Source organism: Jaculus jaculus, chromosome 15 (assembly GCF_020740685.1).
Source record: "Jaculus jaculus isolate mJacJac1 chromosome 15, mJacJac1.mat.Y.cur, whole genome shotgun sequence".
NCBI lineage: Eukaryota > Metazoa > Chordata > Mammalia > Rodentia > Dipodidae > Jaculus > Jaculus jaculus.
In genome coordinates, this window is record NC_059116.1 from 35,584,868 (window position 1) to 35,601,445 (window position 16,578).

Sequence of the window (16,578 nt, forward strand, 5' to 3'; positions counted from 1 at the left end):
AAGATAGGAACACCCTTTCACAGAGATGCACTCCTGTCTCAGAGCATTTCCATGAACACAAAAGGCAGCCCTGTCCCCATGAGCTATCTCCCCAGCACCCACAGATCCACTTCCTGTCTCTGAATCCACTTCTTCTGGACATTTCCTGTCATGGAGTCCCACACTGGCCTTTAGTGTCTGGTTCTCTCACTGAGCATAATGTATTCGAGGTCCTTCCATGCTGTGGTGTCAGTCAGAGCCTCACTCCTGCTCATGGCTAAGTAATGCTCCACTGTGTGTACGGACCACAGTGAGTACCCATCGTCTGTCTGAGCACACTTGGGTTTCTGCTTGTTTCTATCATGAACAATATTGCTTTGAACACCTGTGAGCAGACAGGTTAATGTTTGTTTGCAGTGTTGCAGATGAATCCAGGGCCTCACACAAGCCAGGTAGGTGCTAAACTACTGAGCCACCCCCCAATTCACAAGTGAGGGGCTGGGTACTCACTCAATAGTGAGCTCCTGCCCACTTCGTGCCATGTCTTGGCTTCCATCCCTTAGCACGCCAAAAAATGGAGAAATAAATATTTTATATTTTTATTATTTATTTGTCAAGAGAATGGGGAGATAGAAAGAGGAAAAGAGGAAGAATGAGTGTGAGTTACTTTGGGTGGACCAGAGCCTCTTGATACTGCAGACAGACTCCAGATACATGTGTCACTTTGTGTGTCTGGCTTTACATACATACTGGGAAATTGAATCCAGGCCATCAGCTTAGCAAGCAGATGCCTTTAACCACTGAGACATCTCTCCAACACCAAGAAATGAATGAATGAGTTTATTTATTTATTTTGGTTTTTCAAGGGAGGAGGGATTTTGCTGTAGTCCAGGTTGACCTGGAATTCACTATGTAGCCTCAGGCTGGCCTCATGCTGGCAATCTTCCTACCTCTGCTGGGATTAAAGGCATGTGCCACCACGTCAGACTTTTTTTTTAAATTTTTTTAATTTAATTTAATTTATTTATTTATTTGAGAGTGACAGACACAGAGAGAAAGACAGGTAGAGGGAGAGAGAGAATGGGCGCGCCAGGGCGTCCAGCCTCTGCAAACGAACTCCAGACGCGTGCGCCCCCTTGTGCATCTGGCTAACATGGGACCTGGGGAACCGAGCCTCGAACCGGGGTCCTTAGGCTTCACAGGCAAGCGCTAAACCGCTAAGCCATCTCTCCAGCCCCACGTCAGACTTTTAAGAAGTGAATTTTTATTTCTATTTGTTTACTTATTTGACAGAGAAAGAGGGAGAGAGAGAATGGGCATGCCAGGGCCTCCAGCACTGCAAACGAACCCCAGATGCGTGTGCCCCCTTGTGCATCTGGCTAATGTGGATCCTGGGGAATCGAACCTGAGACCTTTGGCTTTGCAAGCAAATGCCTTAACTGCTAAGTCATCCCTCTAGCACAAGTGAATTTTTAAAAAGGAGAAGGTGGCCATGCTCAGGGGCCACAGGCAGGCCTTTGATGGATGCTGGGGTCATCTTCCAGTACCTGTCTGGGAGGCATGGGTGCAGCACTGAGCCTTCTTAAGGGTCCCTGACACTGCCGCTGGCTTCCCCCACAGACCACCTCATCGACCCTGAAGGGCGCTATCCAGCTTGGCATTGGTTACACAGTGGGCAACCTGAGCTCCAAGCCAGAGCGTGATGTGCTCATGCAAGACTTTTACGTGGTGGAGAGCATTTTCTTCCCCAGGTAGGCTGGCAGTCCACTCCACACTGTGCAACAGGAGACCTCTGTCAGCCCAAGCCCCCAGGAGCTGCTTAAAGTCCTAGAGCAGGGAAAAAGAACACAACCAGGAAATAGCATACCTTGTCTCTGCCCCTTTGCATTCTATTGGTCATTTGTGGTCATGTGATCATAGCTGTCATAGAGGCTTGGCAAGAGGTAGGCTTATTCTAAGCAACCATGGAGCTCCATTACTAACAAAAACAGGGAATGTGGCAATGATTGGAGTACAACCCAAAGCTGACCTAGCACCTTCAGGCAGCAGGAGCTCCCAAGTTGCTTATGGGATTGGGCATTGGGATGAATGGGGACAGGTGCCCCAAAAAGCCACTGTCCCTCACAGCCGTCCCCCTGCGTCCTCCTCCGCAGTGAAGGGAGCAACCTCACGCCTGCCCACCACTTCCAGGACTTCCGCTTCAAGACCTATGCACCTGTCGCCTTTCGCTACTTCCGGGAACTCTTTGGTATCCGGCCAGATGATTACTTGGTGAGAGTGCCAGTCCATGATGGCTGCTGAGGAAAATCACCCCACTCAGTACCAGAAAGCAGTAGGTGCCTATGTGTGTTCTAGGCACTGTTGGCCAGAACCTGGGTACAGCTCAGCCGGCCCTGTAGTCACATCATCCTTGACACACCCCAGTGGCCCTCACTTAGAGGCCCACCTCTTAAAGGCTTTCCCTCCCCCAAGAGCTTTGGGGGCCCCTAGCCTCTCCCTAGTGGGGTGGGAGCCTGGTCATGCCACCTTCTTCCTGGTTGCTCGCTCTCTTGTTCGTTGCATGTCCTTATTCCTGCACATCTCACTTCTCTGTGGTTCATCGTGGCCTCTGGGAGACTCGTGTCCTGGATGCAGCCATGTTCTTCCAGAGAGAACAGCATGCTTTCGGTAGAGGCACCAGGCCCCATGGTGACCCTCACCTCCATACATGCTGGCTCATGGTTTTCTTCCTTGTCCCATGAGGAGGGAACGAAATACATCTGGCGTGTGGGGTAGAGAGGACCTTTTGGCATGATCCAGATGGTGGCTTACAGCTTGTGGCACTGAAACCCTGGCAACGTTTCTAGCATTGGGGAGTAGACAAGAAACAGACAAGGGGGTATCCAGGGTCTCATGAAGGTCCCTTACCTGCCTCATGCCACTGTCTGACTAGATTGTGGCACAGGGTGGCACCCATGGGAGAAGAATGAAGCAGCATGGATATCCCCATGGGAGGAGAAAGGACAGGCCAGGCAGGGTGGCATGCTGGCAGGGTACTCCCCCAGAGTGCAGGGAACACAGTGGTTTGCAAAGATGACCCACAGTTGTCAGCACTAGGTCCAGGGCTGTATTTGTGTCCTTGTGACACATAGCTTTCATTTTAAAAATCACCTCCTGGCCCAGCATGGCTGCTCGGGTTCTAGGCAGGTACGTGACAGAAAGGGTCAGAAAAGAAGGTATGCTGTTGTCTGGCAGTCATCTAGGGATCCTTCTGACTTCTGCTCATGACCCCTGAACAGAACCAACATGGAGGCTGGGGATGTCACAGGCAGGTTGCTGTTACTACCGAGAGCCCAGGACTCCAGTGTGCTCTGGGGAAAGCGACTGTGCCCCTGTGAGGTAGCTGTGCAGACAGAGCCCAGTGTGCACTTGGTCCCGGCTGCTTACTGCTCCACCCTGTTTTCTAGTATTCTCTCTGCAATGAGCCGCTCATCGAGCTGTCCAACCCAGGTGCCAGTGGCTCGCTCTTCTATGTCACCAGCGATGATGAGTTTATCATCAAAACCGTCATGCACAAGGAGGCCGAATTCCTACAGAAACTGCTGCCCGGCTACTACATGGTACAGAACCCCTGCCTGTTTGGAGAAGTGGGGAGGGAGGCTTCTGGAATGTTCCCCCCAGGAGTGGTCCTTAGCCCCCTTTCCAAACCTGGCTGGAGTAGATGTTCATATAGCTCAGTCAAACAGGGTCCCCCAGTTTAACAGGGCAAGGTGTTGCAGAATGGCTGTCCCCAAGTGGGGAAGGTGGACCCTAGCCACTGCCTGCCACAGTGTCCGTCAGCCTGTGACACCCCTGGGGGTCTGGGGTCTCATGTCCCATGGACAGCACCACGCTTGGCCATTCCAGGGACAGGAAGGCACTGAGTCACGCACAGGGAGGAGGGGACAGACCACCAGCTGGTGCCTCACAGAAAACCAGCTGGTTAGGGTGTGGCTTGGCCTCCGTCTGCCTCCTGCGCACGCTCATGATTCACAACGGAAGGGCATGTCGCCCCCAGGAAGGAAAGGGTGCCAGCAGGAGCTGCAGGCTCAGGCGCCCACCCTCCCTCCGCCCTCAGGAACTGGGTGGCCCAGCCCAGGGTGGGCACTTAGCTGTTGACATCATTGGTCCTGAGCTCAGGGTGGCATGCGTGAGAACAGCCATCTTGGGTAGCCCAGCATAGACTGTGACTTGGTTTTTCATTTGGGGCATTATTCTACTGTGTGGTGCTTAGGACGGGACCTGTGTGGTGCTAATTGGAGGACTGACCTCTTTAATGTGTAGAGGGAACAAGCAGAGGGTCTCAGAGCCCATCATGGTGGCTCACCCCAGGACTTGAAGGAAGGATTGTGAGTTCCCAAGCCAGCATGGGCAAGAAGCAAGGTCCTGTCTCAGAAACCTAAAAAGCGGTGCTGGGGTGAGCCAGACGTGGTGGCGCACACCTTTAATCCCAGCACTTGGAAGGCAGAGGTAGGAGGATCTCTGTGAGTTCCAGGCCAGCCTGAGACTACATACAGAGTGAATTCCAGGTCAGCCTGAGCTAGAGTGAGACCCTACCTTCAAAAACAAAAACAAACAAACAAAAAACCAGTGCTGGAGAGATGGCTCAGTGGTTAAAGGCACTTGCTTGCAGATTCTGCTGGCTGGGGTTCGGTTCCCCAGTACCCACACATCCACATACAGGCATTTGTTTACAGCAGCAAAAGATCCTGGTGCACACTTGCACAGCCCCGCACAAGTAAATATAAAAAGGGGTTGGAGCGTAGCACAGCAGTAGAGTGCAAGGCCAAGTTCCATCCCTAAATAAAAATAAATAAATAAGTAGTATACATACACACATACATACATACACACATACATATATCTTTTTGGTTTTTCAGGGTAGGGTCTCCATCTAGTGCAGGCTGACCTGGAATTCACTATGTAGTCTCAGAGTGGCCTTGAACTCACAGTGATCCTCCTGCCTCTGCCTCCCGAACACTAAGGTTAAAGGAGTGTGCCTCCACACCTGGCCCTAAATACCAAGAAAAGCAGGGCTGGGGAGGTGGCCCAGTGGGTAAAGCTCACAAGCATGAGGGTCTGAGTTCAGATCCCCAACACTTGTAAAAGCTGGGGGTTGTGTGTGCCTGTAATGCCAGCACTGGGGTGGTGGAGACGGGGATCCCCCAGGCTCCTGGCTGGCCAGTCTAGCTGAGGTGATGAGCTTCAGGTGCAGTGCGGTCTTGTCTCAAGGAATAAGGTGGGTGGTATCTGAGGAACATGACTCAAGGCTGCCCTCTGACTCCACACATGTGCGCACACACGACAGAAAGAAAAGACGTCCTGTAAGACTAGGTGTGTTCAGCACAGGTGGGTTCAGAGTGGCTAAGCCCTTCTGAGGCTGCATAAGTGAGGCACATGAACCTTGCCAAGACCCTGCCTAATGTGCCCTCCCCTCCTGGCAGAACCTGAACCAGAACCCACGGACACTGCTGCCCAAGTTCTATGGGCTGTACTGCGTGCAGTCAGGAGGAAAGAACATCCGTGTGGTGGTCATGAACAATGTGCTGCCCCGTGCTGTCAAGATGCATCTCAAGTTCGATCTCAAGGGCTCCACGTACAAGCGGAGGGCTGGCAGGAAAGAGCGAGAGAAGAGTGTGCCCACTTATAAGGACCTGGACTTTATGCAGGACATGCCCGAAGGGCTGCTGCTGGATGCCGACACCTTCAGTGCCCTGGTCAAGACACTGCAGCGCGACTGCCTGGTGAGCCCAGTCCCTCCCTGCAGCTCCGTACCCAGGCCAGGGCCAAGAGTCACTCCCCCAGCTGACCTTGGGAAGCACATCCACCCTCCAGATGCCACCCTCAGAAGTCCCTGCTCCAAGCATGGTGGCACATATGAGTTATCCCAGTATGTAGGTGCCTAAGGCAGGAGGTCCCCAAATTCCATACCAGCCTGGACTACAGAAGGAGTTCAAGTCCAGCTGCGCTACATAGTGAGAGGTCAGTCTCAGCAACAAAGGGAGTTTGAGACCATCCTGGGCTACAGAGCGAGTTCCAGGCTAGCCTGAGCTACAAAGCAAGTTTGAAGCTAATGTAGCAACTTAGTGAGACTTGTCATGACATAAAAAGTAATCGGGGCTGGAGAGATGGCTTAGCGGTTAAACACTTGCCTGTGAAACCTAAGGACCCCGATTCGAGGCTCGATTCCCCAGGACCCATGTTAGCCAGATGCACAAGGGGGCGCACGCGTCTGGAGTTTGTTTGCAGTGGCTGGAGGCCCTGGTGCGCCCATTCTCTTTCTCTCTCTGTCATTCTCAAATAAATAAATAAAAATAAACAAAATATTTTAAAAAAGTAAACAGATCACTGGACGTGGTGAAGCATACCTGTAATTCCAGCATTCAGGTTGAGATTGGAGGATGGCTGTGAAGCCATCCTGGACTACAGGGTGAGTTCCAGGTCAGCCTAGCCTAGAGTGAGACCCTGCCTCAAAAAAAAAAAACAAAAAATAAAACCAACAAAAAACAGCTAGTACGATAAAGGGAGGCTGCTATGTTCTTTGGAGGTAGGGTCTTGCTCTAGCCCAGGCTGACCTGGGGTCCAGTCTCCTACCTCAGCATCCCGAGTGCTGGGTTAAAAGCATGTGCCACCATACCTAGACTTTTTTTATTTTTTAAGGCAAGTCCGACAGACTAGCCTTTTTTATTTTATTTATTTATTTGTTTGTCAGAGAAAGGGAGAGAGAGAGTGAGAGAGAGTGAGAATGGGGTGCGCCAGCCACTGCAAACAAACTCTAGACGTGTGTGCCCCCTTGTGTATCTGGCTAACATGGGTCCTGGGGAATTGAACCTGGGTCCTTTGGCTTTGCAGGCATATGCCTTAACCTCTAATCCATCCCTCCAGCCTCTGGCCTCTTTTTTTTGTTTTTTCAAGGTAGGGTTTCTCTAGACCAGGCTGACCTGGAATTCACTATGTAGTCTCAAGGTGGCCTCCAATTCACAGCAATCTTCCTACCTCTGCTTCCCAAGTGTTGGGATTAAAGGCATGTGCCATCACTCCCAGTTTGTGTTTTGTTTTTTTTTTTTTTTTTCTGGCTTTTTTTAATGAGAGAATTGGCACACCAGGGCCTCCAGACGTTGGAATCAAATTCCAGACTCCTGGGCCACCTTGTGCGCATGTGCAACCTTGTGTATGCGTCATCTTGTGCATCTGGCTTATGTGGGATCTGGGGAGTCGAACATGGGTTCTTAGACTTTGTAGACAAGCACTTTTACTGCTAAGCCAGCCTCTGGATTTTTTTTTTTTTTTTTTGTCTTGATGAGGAACCTAGGACCTCCCCATGTCCCCAGCCAATTATACCAAGTTTTCTTCCCACTGTGTATGTGCATATGGGCACATGTGCACATTCTGAGCCACTTATTATTTTTTTTAATAAAAATGCATTTATTTATTCATTTGAGAGAGAGAGAGAAAAAAAGAGAGGAAGAGGCAGATAGAGAGAATGGACACATCAGGGCCTCCAGCCACTGCAAATGAATTTCAGGCACATATGCCACCTTGTGCATCTGGTTTCCACGGGTACTGGGGAATTGAACCTGGGTCCTGAGGCTTCACAGGCAAATGTCTTAACCACTAAGCCATCTCTCCAGCTCCCTCTTTTTTTTTTTTTTTTTTTTTTTTTGAGATAGTGAAGGAGGGTGGGAATTGGTGTGCCAGAGCCTCAGCCACTGGAGTTGAAGTCCAGATGCTTGTGCCACCTCGTGTGCAAGTGCGACCCAGCGCTTGTGCCACCTCGTGTGCAAGTGCGACCCTGCGCTTGTGCCACCTTTGTGCTTCCGGCTTATGTTGGATCTGGGTACTGAACATGGGTTCTTAGACTTTGCATACCTTAACCACTAGCCATTTCAGCGTTGTTTTTTGTTTTTGTTTTGTTTTTCAAGGTAGGGTCTCACTCTAGCTCAGGCTGACCAGGAATTCACTATGTAGTCTCAGGGTGGCCTTGAACTCAACAGCGATCCTCCTACCTCTGCCTCGCAAGAGCTGGGATTAAAGGTGTGCACCACCACACCTGGCTTTCACCTTAGTTTTTGAGTCTGGGTCTCTTGTTGAGCCTGGAGCTCACTGGTTTGGCTAGACTAGTTGGCTAGCAAGCTCCAAGCATTCTCCTGTCCCCACCTCTTCAGTTCTGCGACGACAGACACACCATTACACCTGACATTTTATGTGGGTTCTAGGAATAGAACTCAGGTCCTCAGTGCTTGTATAGCAAGCACATTACCCACTGAGCCATCTCTTCAGCCTCAGGAGTCTGTACTTTTAGCAAAAACACTGTTTTTTATTACTTTTAAAATATTGGTGTGGAGCTGGGCATGGTGGCATATGCCTTTAATCCCAGCATGTGGGAGGCAGAGGTAGGAGGATTGCAGTGAGTTCGCGGCCATCCTGAGATTACAGAGTAAATTCCAAGACAGCCTGAGCTAGAGCAAGACCCTACCTCAGAAAAATAAATAAGTAAAACAAAATAAGATAAAAATATTGGGGTGGACGAGTGGTTCAGTGGTTAAGGCACTTGCTTGCATAAGCCTAAGGACCTGAGTTCAAGTCTCCAAACCCATGTAAAGCCAGAAGCACAAGGTAGCACATGCAGCTGGAGTTCATTTGCAGTGGCTGGAGGTCCTGGCATACCTATTCTCTCTCTCTCTTTCAAATCAATAAAACTTTAAAAATTATATTATTTTTGAGCTGGACATGAAACCCTACCTCAAAAAAACAAACAAAAAATATTTTATTTTATTTTATTTGAGAGCAGAGAAGGAGGGAGAGAGAATGAGAGGGCCAGAGCCTCCTACCAATGCAAACAAACTCCAAATGCATGCACCATTTTGTGCATCTGTCTTTATGTAGGTACTGGGTAATTGAATGCAGGCCATCTGGCTTTTCAAGCAAGTGCTGTAATTGCTGAGCAATCTCCCAACCCTTTTTTAAAATTATTTTTTGTATTTTTGTAAATTTTGATTTATTTATTTATTTTGGTTTTTCGAGGTAGGGTCTCACTCTAGCACAGGCTGACCTGGAATTCATTATGTAGTCTCAGAGGGTCTTGAACTCATGGCCATCTTCTACCTCTGCCTCCCAAGTGCTGGGATTAAAGGCATGTACCAAAAATTTTAAAAAAGTATGTGTCATCACGCCCAGCTGTAAATATTTTTATTTATTTATTTGCAAATAGATAGAGACAGAAAGAAAATGACAGAGAGAAATTGGGCTTGTCAGGGCTCTAGCTGCTGTATACAAACTCTAGATACATGTGCCATTCTGATTCTGGCTTTATCTGGGCACTGGGGAATTGAACTAGGGTTGTTAGGTTTTACAGGCAAGTGTCTTAACCACTGAACCATCTATCCAGCCCTGTGTTTGTGGGGTTGTTTTTTAGAGGACTCCTTGCCTCCTTACCTTACATCTAATTTCAGCCAACCTTTTTATTATTATTATTATTAATTTTGAGAGAGAGAGATCATAAAAAAGGCAGAGAGAGACAGAAAATGGGCTCCTCCAGGGCCTTTCAGCCACTGTGAACAAACTCCAGATGCATGCGCCCCCTTGTGTGCATGTGCATCATTGCACGCTTGTGTCTGGCTATATGTGGGACCTGGAGATTCAAACAGGAGTTTTTAGACTTCACAGGCAAGTGCTTTAACCTCTAAGCCATCTCTTTAGCCCTCGTTTTTTGTTGTTGTTGTTGTTGCTGCTGCTGCTGCTGTTGTTTCAAATATTTTATTTATCAGAGAGAGAGAGGCAGACTGAAAGAGTGAGTATAGGTGCACCAGGGCTTCCTGACATGGCAAATAAACTCCAGATGCACGCACTACTATGTGCATCTGGCTTATGTGAGTGCTGGGGAATTGAACCCAGGATGTCAGGCTCTGTAAGGAAGTTTTTTTTTTTTCCCGAGGTAGGATCTTGCTCTAGCCCAGGCTGATCTGGAATTCACTTTATAGTCTCAGGGTGGCCTTGAACTCATGGCAGTTCTCCTACCTCTGCCTCCCAAGTGTTGGGATTAAAGGTGTGTGCCACCACACCTGGCTGTTTTTAATTTTTTTAATTATTTATTTATTTATAAGAGAGACCAAGAAAGAGGCAGATAGAACGGGCACGCCAGGACCTCCATCTACTACAGTGGAACTCCAAACGCATGTGCCACCTTGTACATCTGGCTTTATGTGGGTACTGGAGAATCGAGCCTAGGTTGTTAGGCTTTGTAGGCAAGAGCCTTTACTGCTGAGCCATCACTCCAGCCCCTTGTTTTTATATTTCAGGGAGGGGTCTCGTGTATCCCAGGCTAGCTCCAAACTTACCATGTAGCTCAGGCTGCCGCTGCCTCCCAAGTGCTGACAGTCTGTGTTACACATACAGATGAGAAGAGGGACCCTCATCTGGTCAGGAGTCTGTACCCTGTTCCTGCAGACCGTTCCTAGCTTCCAGATAGACTCTTCCAAAGCTTGGTCAGCCCCTGAAAACCACCAGCATCCTTGACTGTCCCCGAGTCCTAGACATCCACCCGCCTAGGCTTCCATGCTGAGCCAGGATCCTAGGGTGCACAGAGCACAGGGACTTAAAGTCCACACTCAAGTTAGGACCCATGCTGTGGTGACATCCTGGTGTAGCCTTGTTGTGACCATAGACCCTCCTGCCAGAATGCAGTTGGACCTCATGTGTCACTGCCTCAGAGCCCCTTTGGTGGTACAGGTTCTGCGGTACTTGGGGGCAGCCAGCTCCCTATCCTGACCTGTCCCCTGTGCCAGGTGCTGGAGAGCTTCAAGATCATGGACTACAGTCTGCTGCTTGGAGTTCACAACATCGACCAGCAAGAGCGAGAGCGCCAGGCTGAGGGCGCACAGAGCACGTCAGATGAGAAGCGGCCTGTGGCCCAGAAAGCTCTATACTCTACGGCTATGGAGTCCATCCAGGGTGGGGCCGCCCGTGGCGAGGCCATCGAGTCAGATGACACGTAGGTGGGGTGGCCTGGGGAATCCCCCAGCACTGTCCCCATCCTGTACAGCCCTCCAGTGCCTTTACAAATAACTTGGGAAGCTGTCCTCTTGACCCATCCCTCCTCTTCCCCCTGCTTCCTCCTTATGACATGGAGATGTTATTCATGGGACAAAGTCACACACAGAAAAACCCTGGCTTGCAAGGATGGTGGTTTTACATGGGCGCAGGTCATGGGCCATCCATGTAGGTAAAGGGAAGTGCCTCATGGCATTTTGAAGGCATCTTGCAATGACGCCAGGGTGGTAGCACCAGGAAGTGACAGCCATCTGGGCAGATGTTTGCTTGAAAGGATGGGGCTAGGAGCCATCACAGCCTCATTTTCTTTATCTTATCCGTTCCCTGCCTCCTAGGGCCTGGAGAAGGAGGCTGGTGTGTTCCCTACCCCGAGCTCCCCAATTTTCAGCTGGGGATGAAGGCTCCAATGTGGGGACAGCTGTCTTGATGCTCAGCAGCCTGAGATAGGGTCATTGTGTGACGCCAGCCTGGCCTGCAGGGAGCTGTTGCTGGCTGCGTATTGGCCACTGGCTGCTGGAGGACAGGAGCCAGCTGGGAACCCCCAACCTGGGTGAAGGGGGGAGAGCCTGTGCAGATGTATGGTGCAGCCTCCACCTCTCATGCCATCTTGGCATTTGTAGGGTCTGCACAGGGGCCCACAGGGAGGCAGGTGAGCAGTGTGTGCCTGTGTGGAGTGAGCAGAACCTGCAGAGGCCATGCAAGGAGTGGGGAGTTGAGGCTTTGGCACAGCTGTTACATCGTGTGGTGTCACTAACTGGGCTGGACTGTGTGTGCGCCCAAGTGATAAGGTTAACATTTTAGAATGGACCCAAAACCCTGGACCTTAGTGTGTGTCCGGGCACAATGTTGCACGTGTGTGTAGGCATGGAGTTACATGCATGCATGGAAGTGTGTGTGTGTGTGTGTGTGGAGGAGATCTATGTGAGCACGTGTGCTGCATGAAGTGTGTGCATGCATGGAAGTTTGCATGTGTGTCAGCCTCCAACTCTGAGCAAAGTGCTCAAGCCATGATGTGGATTGAAGCTGCTGGGAGCAGGTGGATTTGGGGGCTGGTTCTTCAGGTCTGTTGCTATGCTGACCCCAGGCTGCCCTCTCTGCAGGATGGGGGGGATCCCCGCTGTGAATGGGCGTGGAGAGCGGCTGCTGCTGCACATCGGCATCATTGACATCCTGCAGTCCTACAGGTGGAGTGGGGTGTCCCCCCAGCCCCTCCCTTCTCCCAGCCCCTCCCCTCCTCTCCCAGCTTCAGCCAGCCCCAGTGCGCAAGCCTGCTGGGCCAGGCCTGACCTTGTGGGCCCTTCTGTCCATAGGTTCATCAAGAAGCTGGAGCACACGTGGAAGGCCCTCGTCCATGACGGGGTGAGTCTTTCACAGTGCACAGACCCTGTGAGCACTCCTACCCAGTGGTAACAGGCCTGTCACTCATTCCAGGCTGGAGGGGGCATAGGGGGCAGACAAGTGTCCACAGAAGCCCTATAGACTTACTACCCGCCTGGCGAGACAGACCTTCTGTGGTAGAAAGATTCTCTAAGATAGCTATCATAGAACTTTCCAAAAATGTATAGAGGGCCACACAGGTCAGCCCTGAGCTCAGTTTACCATGCTTGCTTCTCCTGGGAGCACTGTCTGGGAAAAGCTGAGAGTTGACCATGAGGCTGCACACCCGAGACCCGGCCTTGCAGGGACTTAAATCATAGGGTAAAGCCATGTGAATGTCTTTCCTGGGTGGGTAGCTCTCCTCCCATAACCCCTACTTCAGAGCCATTCTTACTAAAGTGGAAGACTGCCTGCTGCCTGTAGAATCTAAGGTCCAACAAAGAAACTTCTGCAAGGAGCATGATCAGACAGAACCTTCCAGAATGCGTATCAAGGTTAAGCTAGACAGGCGTGGTGACACACACCTGTGATCCCAGCACTCTGGAAGTTGAGTCAGGATCAACCTGAGCTGATAGTGAAACCCTGTTTGTGGCTGTCCCTACAGAGGGTCTATCCTCAGTTTTTAACATGCCGTGTCCCCTTTTCTTCCAGGACACGGTTTCCGTCCACCGCCCTAGCTTCTATGCTGAGCGTTTTTTCAAGTTCATGAGCAGCACCGTCTTTCGGAAGAATTCCTGTGAGCCACCTGAGCCTCACAGCATGGGAGGGGCTCAGGAACAGTGAAGCGAGTGGGATGGTTCCAATGCTGGGGTGGGTGGGGGAAGTAGACCCCTTTGTCCTGCCCCAGGCCACAGACGTCACTTAGAACATGGTCAGTTCCCTGTGAACCATGTTGCTATAGTTGAGGCCACTGGGGCCCAGAGAGGATGAGGCACTTTCCTAGGTCACACAGCTGCAGTAGTAGGGCGCCTGCTACCCATTGCTAATTCCTAGTGCGCTATCAGGCTCTTGGTTTCCATTTGACAGTGTAGGCTGCTGCTGAGATCCCTGATGCTTCTGCCACTCCCAGAAGGTCACAAGGGGTCAGGCAGGGTGTCAGATCTGAGTGATTACTGGAGACAGGTGGGAAGGACTATACCTGGGCTCCTCTAGCACTTCCCTGTGGCAAAGCCTCAAGGGGCAGATACACTAGGCCAGATCCGCCCTGGGCAGGACAAGCTAGGGCCAAGGACAAGCTAGGGCCACTGCCTCGGGGAAGCCACTGGACTCCCCAGGGCACCACAACACTGACCCTGCTTTTACCTCCCTCCACAGCCCTGAAGTCTTCACCTTCCAAGAAGGGGCGCAGCGCCCTGTTGGCTGTGAAACCCCTGGGACCCACGGCTGCCTTCTCAGCCAGCCAGATCCCCAGTGAGCGGGAGGAGACACAGTATGACCTGCGGGGTGCCCGCAGCTACCCCACACTGGAGGATGAAGGTGACTAGCCCGGGCTGGACTTGGAGGTCTGCAGAGGGGCTATAGGAATAGCATTTAAGACCTAGGGCACAGCCAGCACAAAGGTCCTGGGGCAGCGCAGAGTGTGGCAGGTGGAAGTCTGAGAGGCAGTTAGGGAAAGGGTGGTGAGCATGGGTCTGCAGTGCCCTTGGCACTGTTCAGGGACCTGAATTTTGTGAGTTCCGTGGGAGCAGCTGGAAGCTTGTACACCTGGAGAACCCAACACAGGGAACCCCAACATTGGGGGTTGTTGGGAGGGCGGTATGGAGATGGATACCCGAGGGGCAGGCCACAGCTGCACAAGATGCCCACCCCTCCTCACAGGCCGGCCTGACCTCCTGCCCTGTACGCCACCATCCTTTGAAGAGGCTACCACGGCCTCCATTGCCACCACCCTGTCCTCCACCTCCCTGTCCATCCCTGAACGGTCCCCTTCGGAGACATCTGAGCAGCCCCGGTACAGGTGGGTGGGGTGTTGCAGAGTGGGTGGGGCACTGTGAGACTGATGGGGCAGGTAGGCATCCAGCTGTCCCATCCTGGTTTTTAACAGGGCATCTCCCATACCTGTTTGCCATCCCCACAGGCGACGCACACAGTCCTCAGGACAGGATGGCCGGTGAGACTCCAACCTCTCCCCATGTCCTCAGCCACCCTCAAACCCAATGACAGTGAGCTCTCTGGCTTCACCAGAGAATCCGTGCCTGGCCAGCTTCCAGAATGTTTCCACCCTCCTTCACTTCTTGTCGTGGACCTTGGGTCCAGACCCAGGAGCAGCGCCCAGCATGCGAGCAGGGCAGGATCCCTGCTTCCCAAAGTGCAGGCTGCTGACCCACCTTCGTTCTGTAAACATACCCCAGCCACAGAAGCTGGGTGGCCACTGTTGCCCCCTCACTGCCTGCAGGCTGGGATGCACTCCAGGGGTCCCCGGGGGATGGGCAGAGGGACTGAGGTGTAGCCGTGCCCTGCAGGGCCCAGGAGGAGACCCACGTGGAGGACCTGCAGCAGATAACCGTGCAGGTGGAGCCTGCGTGCAGCGTGGTGATCGTGGTCCCCAAGGAGGATGACGCTGGGTGAGTGCTGGCTAGGAAGTCCAGACAGGGCTAGTCTGCCTCTCACCAGCTTAGATTCAAGTTCTGTTTGCCTTCACTTTCATCTACTTGGGTTTCCTTCTTTCTTTCTTTCTTTCTTTCTTTCTTTCTTTCTTTCTTTCTTTCTTTCTTTCTTTCTTTCTTTCTTTTTTTTGTTTGGTTTTTGATGTAGGGTCTTGCTGTACCTAGCTAGCCCAGGCTGACCTGGAATTCACTATGTAGTCTTAGGGTGATCCTCCTACCTCTGCCTCCCAAGTGTTAGGATTAAAGGCATGTGGCACCACACCCAGCTTTTTTTTTTTTTAAGGCAGGGTCTCACTTTAGCCCAGGCTGGCTTTGAACTCCTATCACTTCTCCTGTTTCAGCCTCCTGGAGTGCTGGGGTTATAGACTTGAGCCAAGACCAGCTTTCATCTTTGGTCTAAGTTTTCAGTCAGCTCAAGTAACTCTGCATCCAGGGGACACAGGATATACAGTTTGGTACTAGGAGCCACTAAACTGAGGGTTGGTAGATGTGACCCAGATTTTTTTTTTCGATATTTTTTTTTTTAATGAGAGAGAGAGAGGGAGAGAATTGATGTGTCAGGGCCTCCATCCACTGAAGTCAAACTCCAGATGCATGTGCCACCTTGTGCACTTGTGTTACCTTGTGTCTGGCTTACGTGGGACCTAGAGAGTCAACTATGAGTTCTTAGACTTTTCAGGCAAGCACCTTAACTGCTAAATCATCTCTCCAGCCCGTGACCCAGATATTTTGTTTTTTAATTTATTTTTATTTGAGACAGGGAGAAAGAATGGGTGTGCCTGGGCCTCTAGCCACTGCAAATGAACTCCAGACACATGCACCACCTTGTGCATCTGGCTTATGTGGGACCTGGAGAATGGAACCTGGGTCCTTAGGTTTCGCAGGCAAGCACCTTAACTGCTAACCCATCTCTCCAGCCCATGACCCAGATTTTTCCCCCCTGAGGTGGAGTCTCGCTCTAGCCCAAGCTGACCTGGAATTCATTATGTAGTCTCAGGCTGGCCTTGAACTCATAGTGATCCTCCTACCTCTGCCTCCCAAGTGTTGGGATTAAAGATGTGCTCCACCATGCCCAACACCATGACCCAGATATTTAAGGAACATCTGTGGTGATACACGCCTGTCATCCTAGCACACGCGAGGTTGACACAGGAGAACTACCAGCATGGGCTGCAGAGTGATATTCTATCTCAGAAAAGGGCAGAGTAGGGCTAGCTGGAGAGATAGCTCAGCAGTTAACTTCCTGAACAAACATGAGGGTCTGAGGGAGCCTGAGACCACCAGGGTTTGAATGTACAGATCTCACACAAACAACTGAACATGGTCACGTGTACCAGTGACCCAAGTCCTGCAGGGGAGCGAAGAGCCAATGCTCTTGAGAGTCCCGCAAGCTCCAGAATCAGACTCCCACTCAAAAACCAAGACCACTGGGCATGGTGGCATGCACCTTTAATCCCAGCATTTAGGAGGCCAAGGTAGGAGCATCATGATGAGTCTGAGGCCAGCCTGGGACTACAGAGTGAGTTCCAGGCCATCCTGGGCTACAGTG

The 16,578-nt window shown here is 51.3% G+C and overlaps 1 protein-coding gene across 6 annotated transcripts in view; it reads left to right on the plus strand.

Moving 5' to 3' along the window:
• Window positions 1-16,578, plus strand: part of Pip5k1c (phosphatidylinositol-4-phosphate 5-kinase type 1 gamma) — a 41,050-nt gene that overhangs the window by 17,658 nt on the left and 6,814 nt on the right. For 4 of the 6 annotated variants that reach the window (XM_045134834.1, XM_045134836.1, XM_045134837.1 and 1 more), the window contains exons 4-15: window positions 1,600-1,730; window positions 2,133-2,250; window positions 3,426-3,578; window positions 5,442-5,741; window positions 10,782-10,987; window positions 12,147-12,230; window positions 12,357-12,405; window positions 13,075-13,159; window positions 13,738-13,899; window positions 14,242-14,380; window positions 14,468-14,533; window positions 14,886-14,987. In XM_045134834.1, coding sequence (XP_044990769.1) covers window positions 1,600-1,730; window positions 2,133-2,250; window positions 3,426-3,578; window positions 5,442-5,741; window positions 10,782-10,987; window positions 12,147-12,230; window positions 12,357-12,405; window positions 13,075-13,159; window positions 13,738-13,899; window positions 14,242-14,380; window positions 14,468-14,533; window positions 14,886-14,987 — 1,595 coding nt within the window. The remainder of the gene's footprint in view (window positions 1-1,599; window positions 1,731-2,132; window positions 2,251-3,425; window positions 3,579-5,441; window positions 5,742-10,781; window positions 10,988-12,146; window positions 12,231-12,356; window positions 12,406-13,074; window positions 13,160-13,737; window positions 13,900-14,241; window positions 14,381-14,467; window positions 14,534-14,885; window positions 14,988-16,578) is intronic. The other 2 variants (XM_045134835.1, XM_045134838.1) reach the window with 1 other exon arrangement.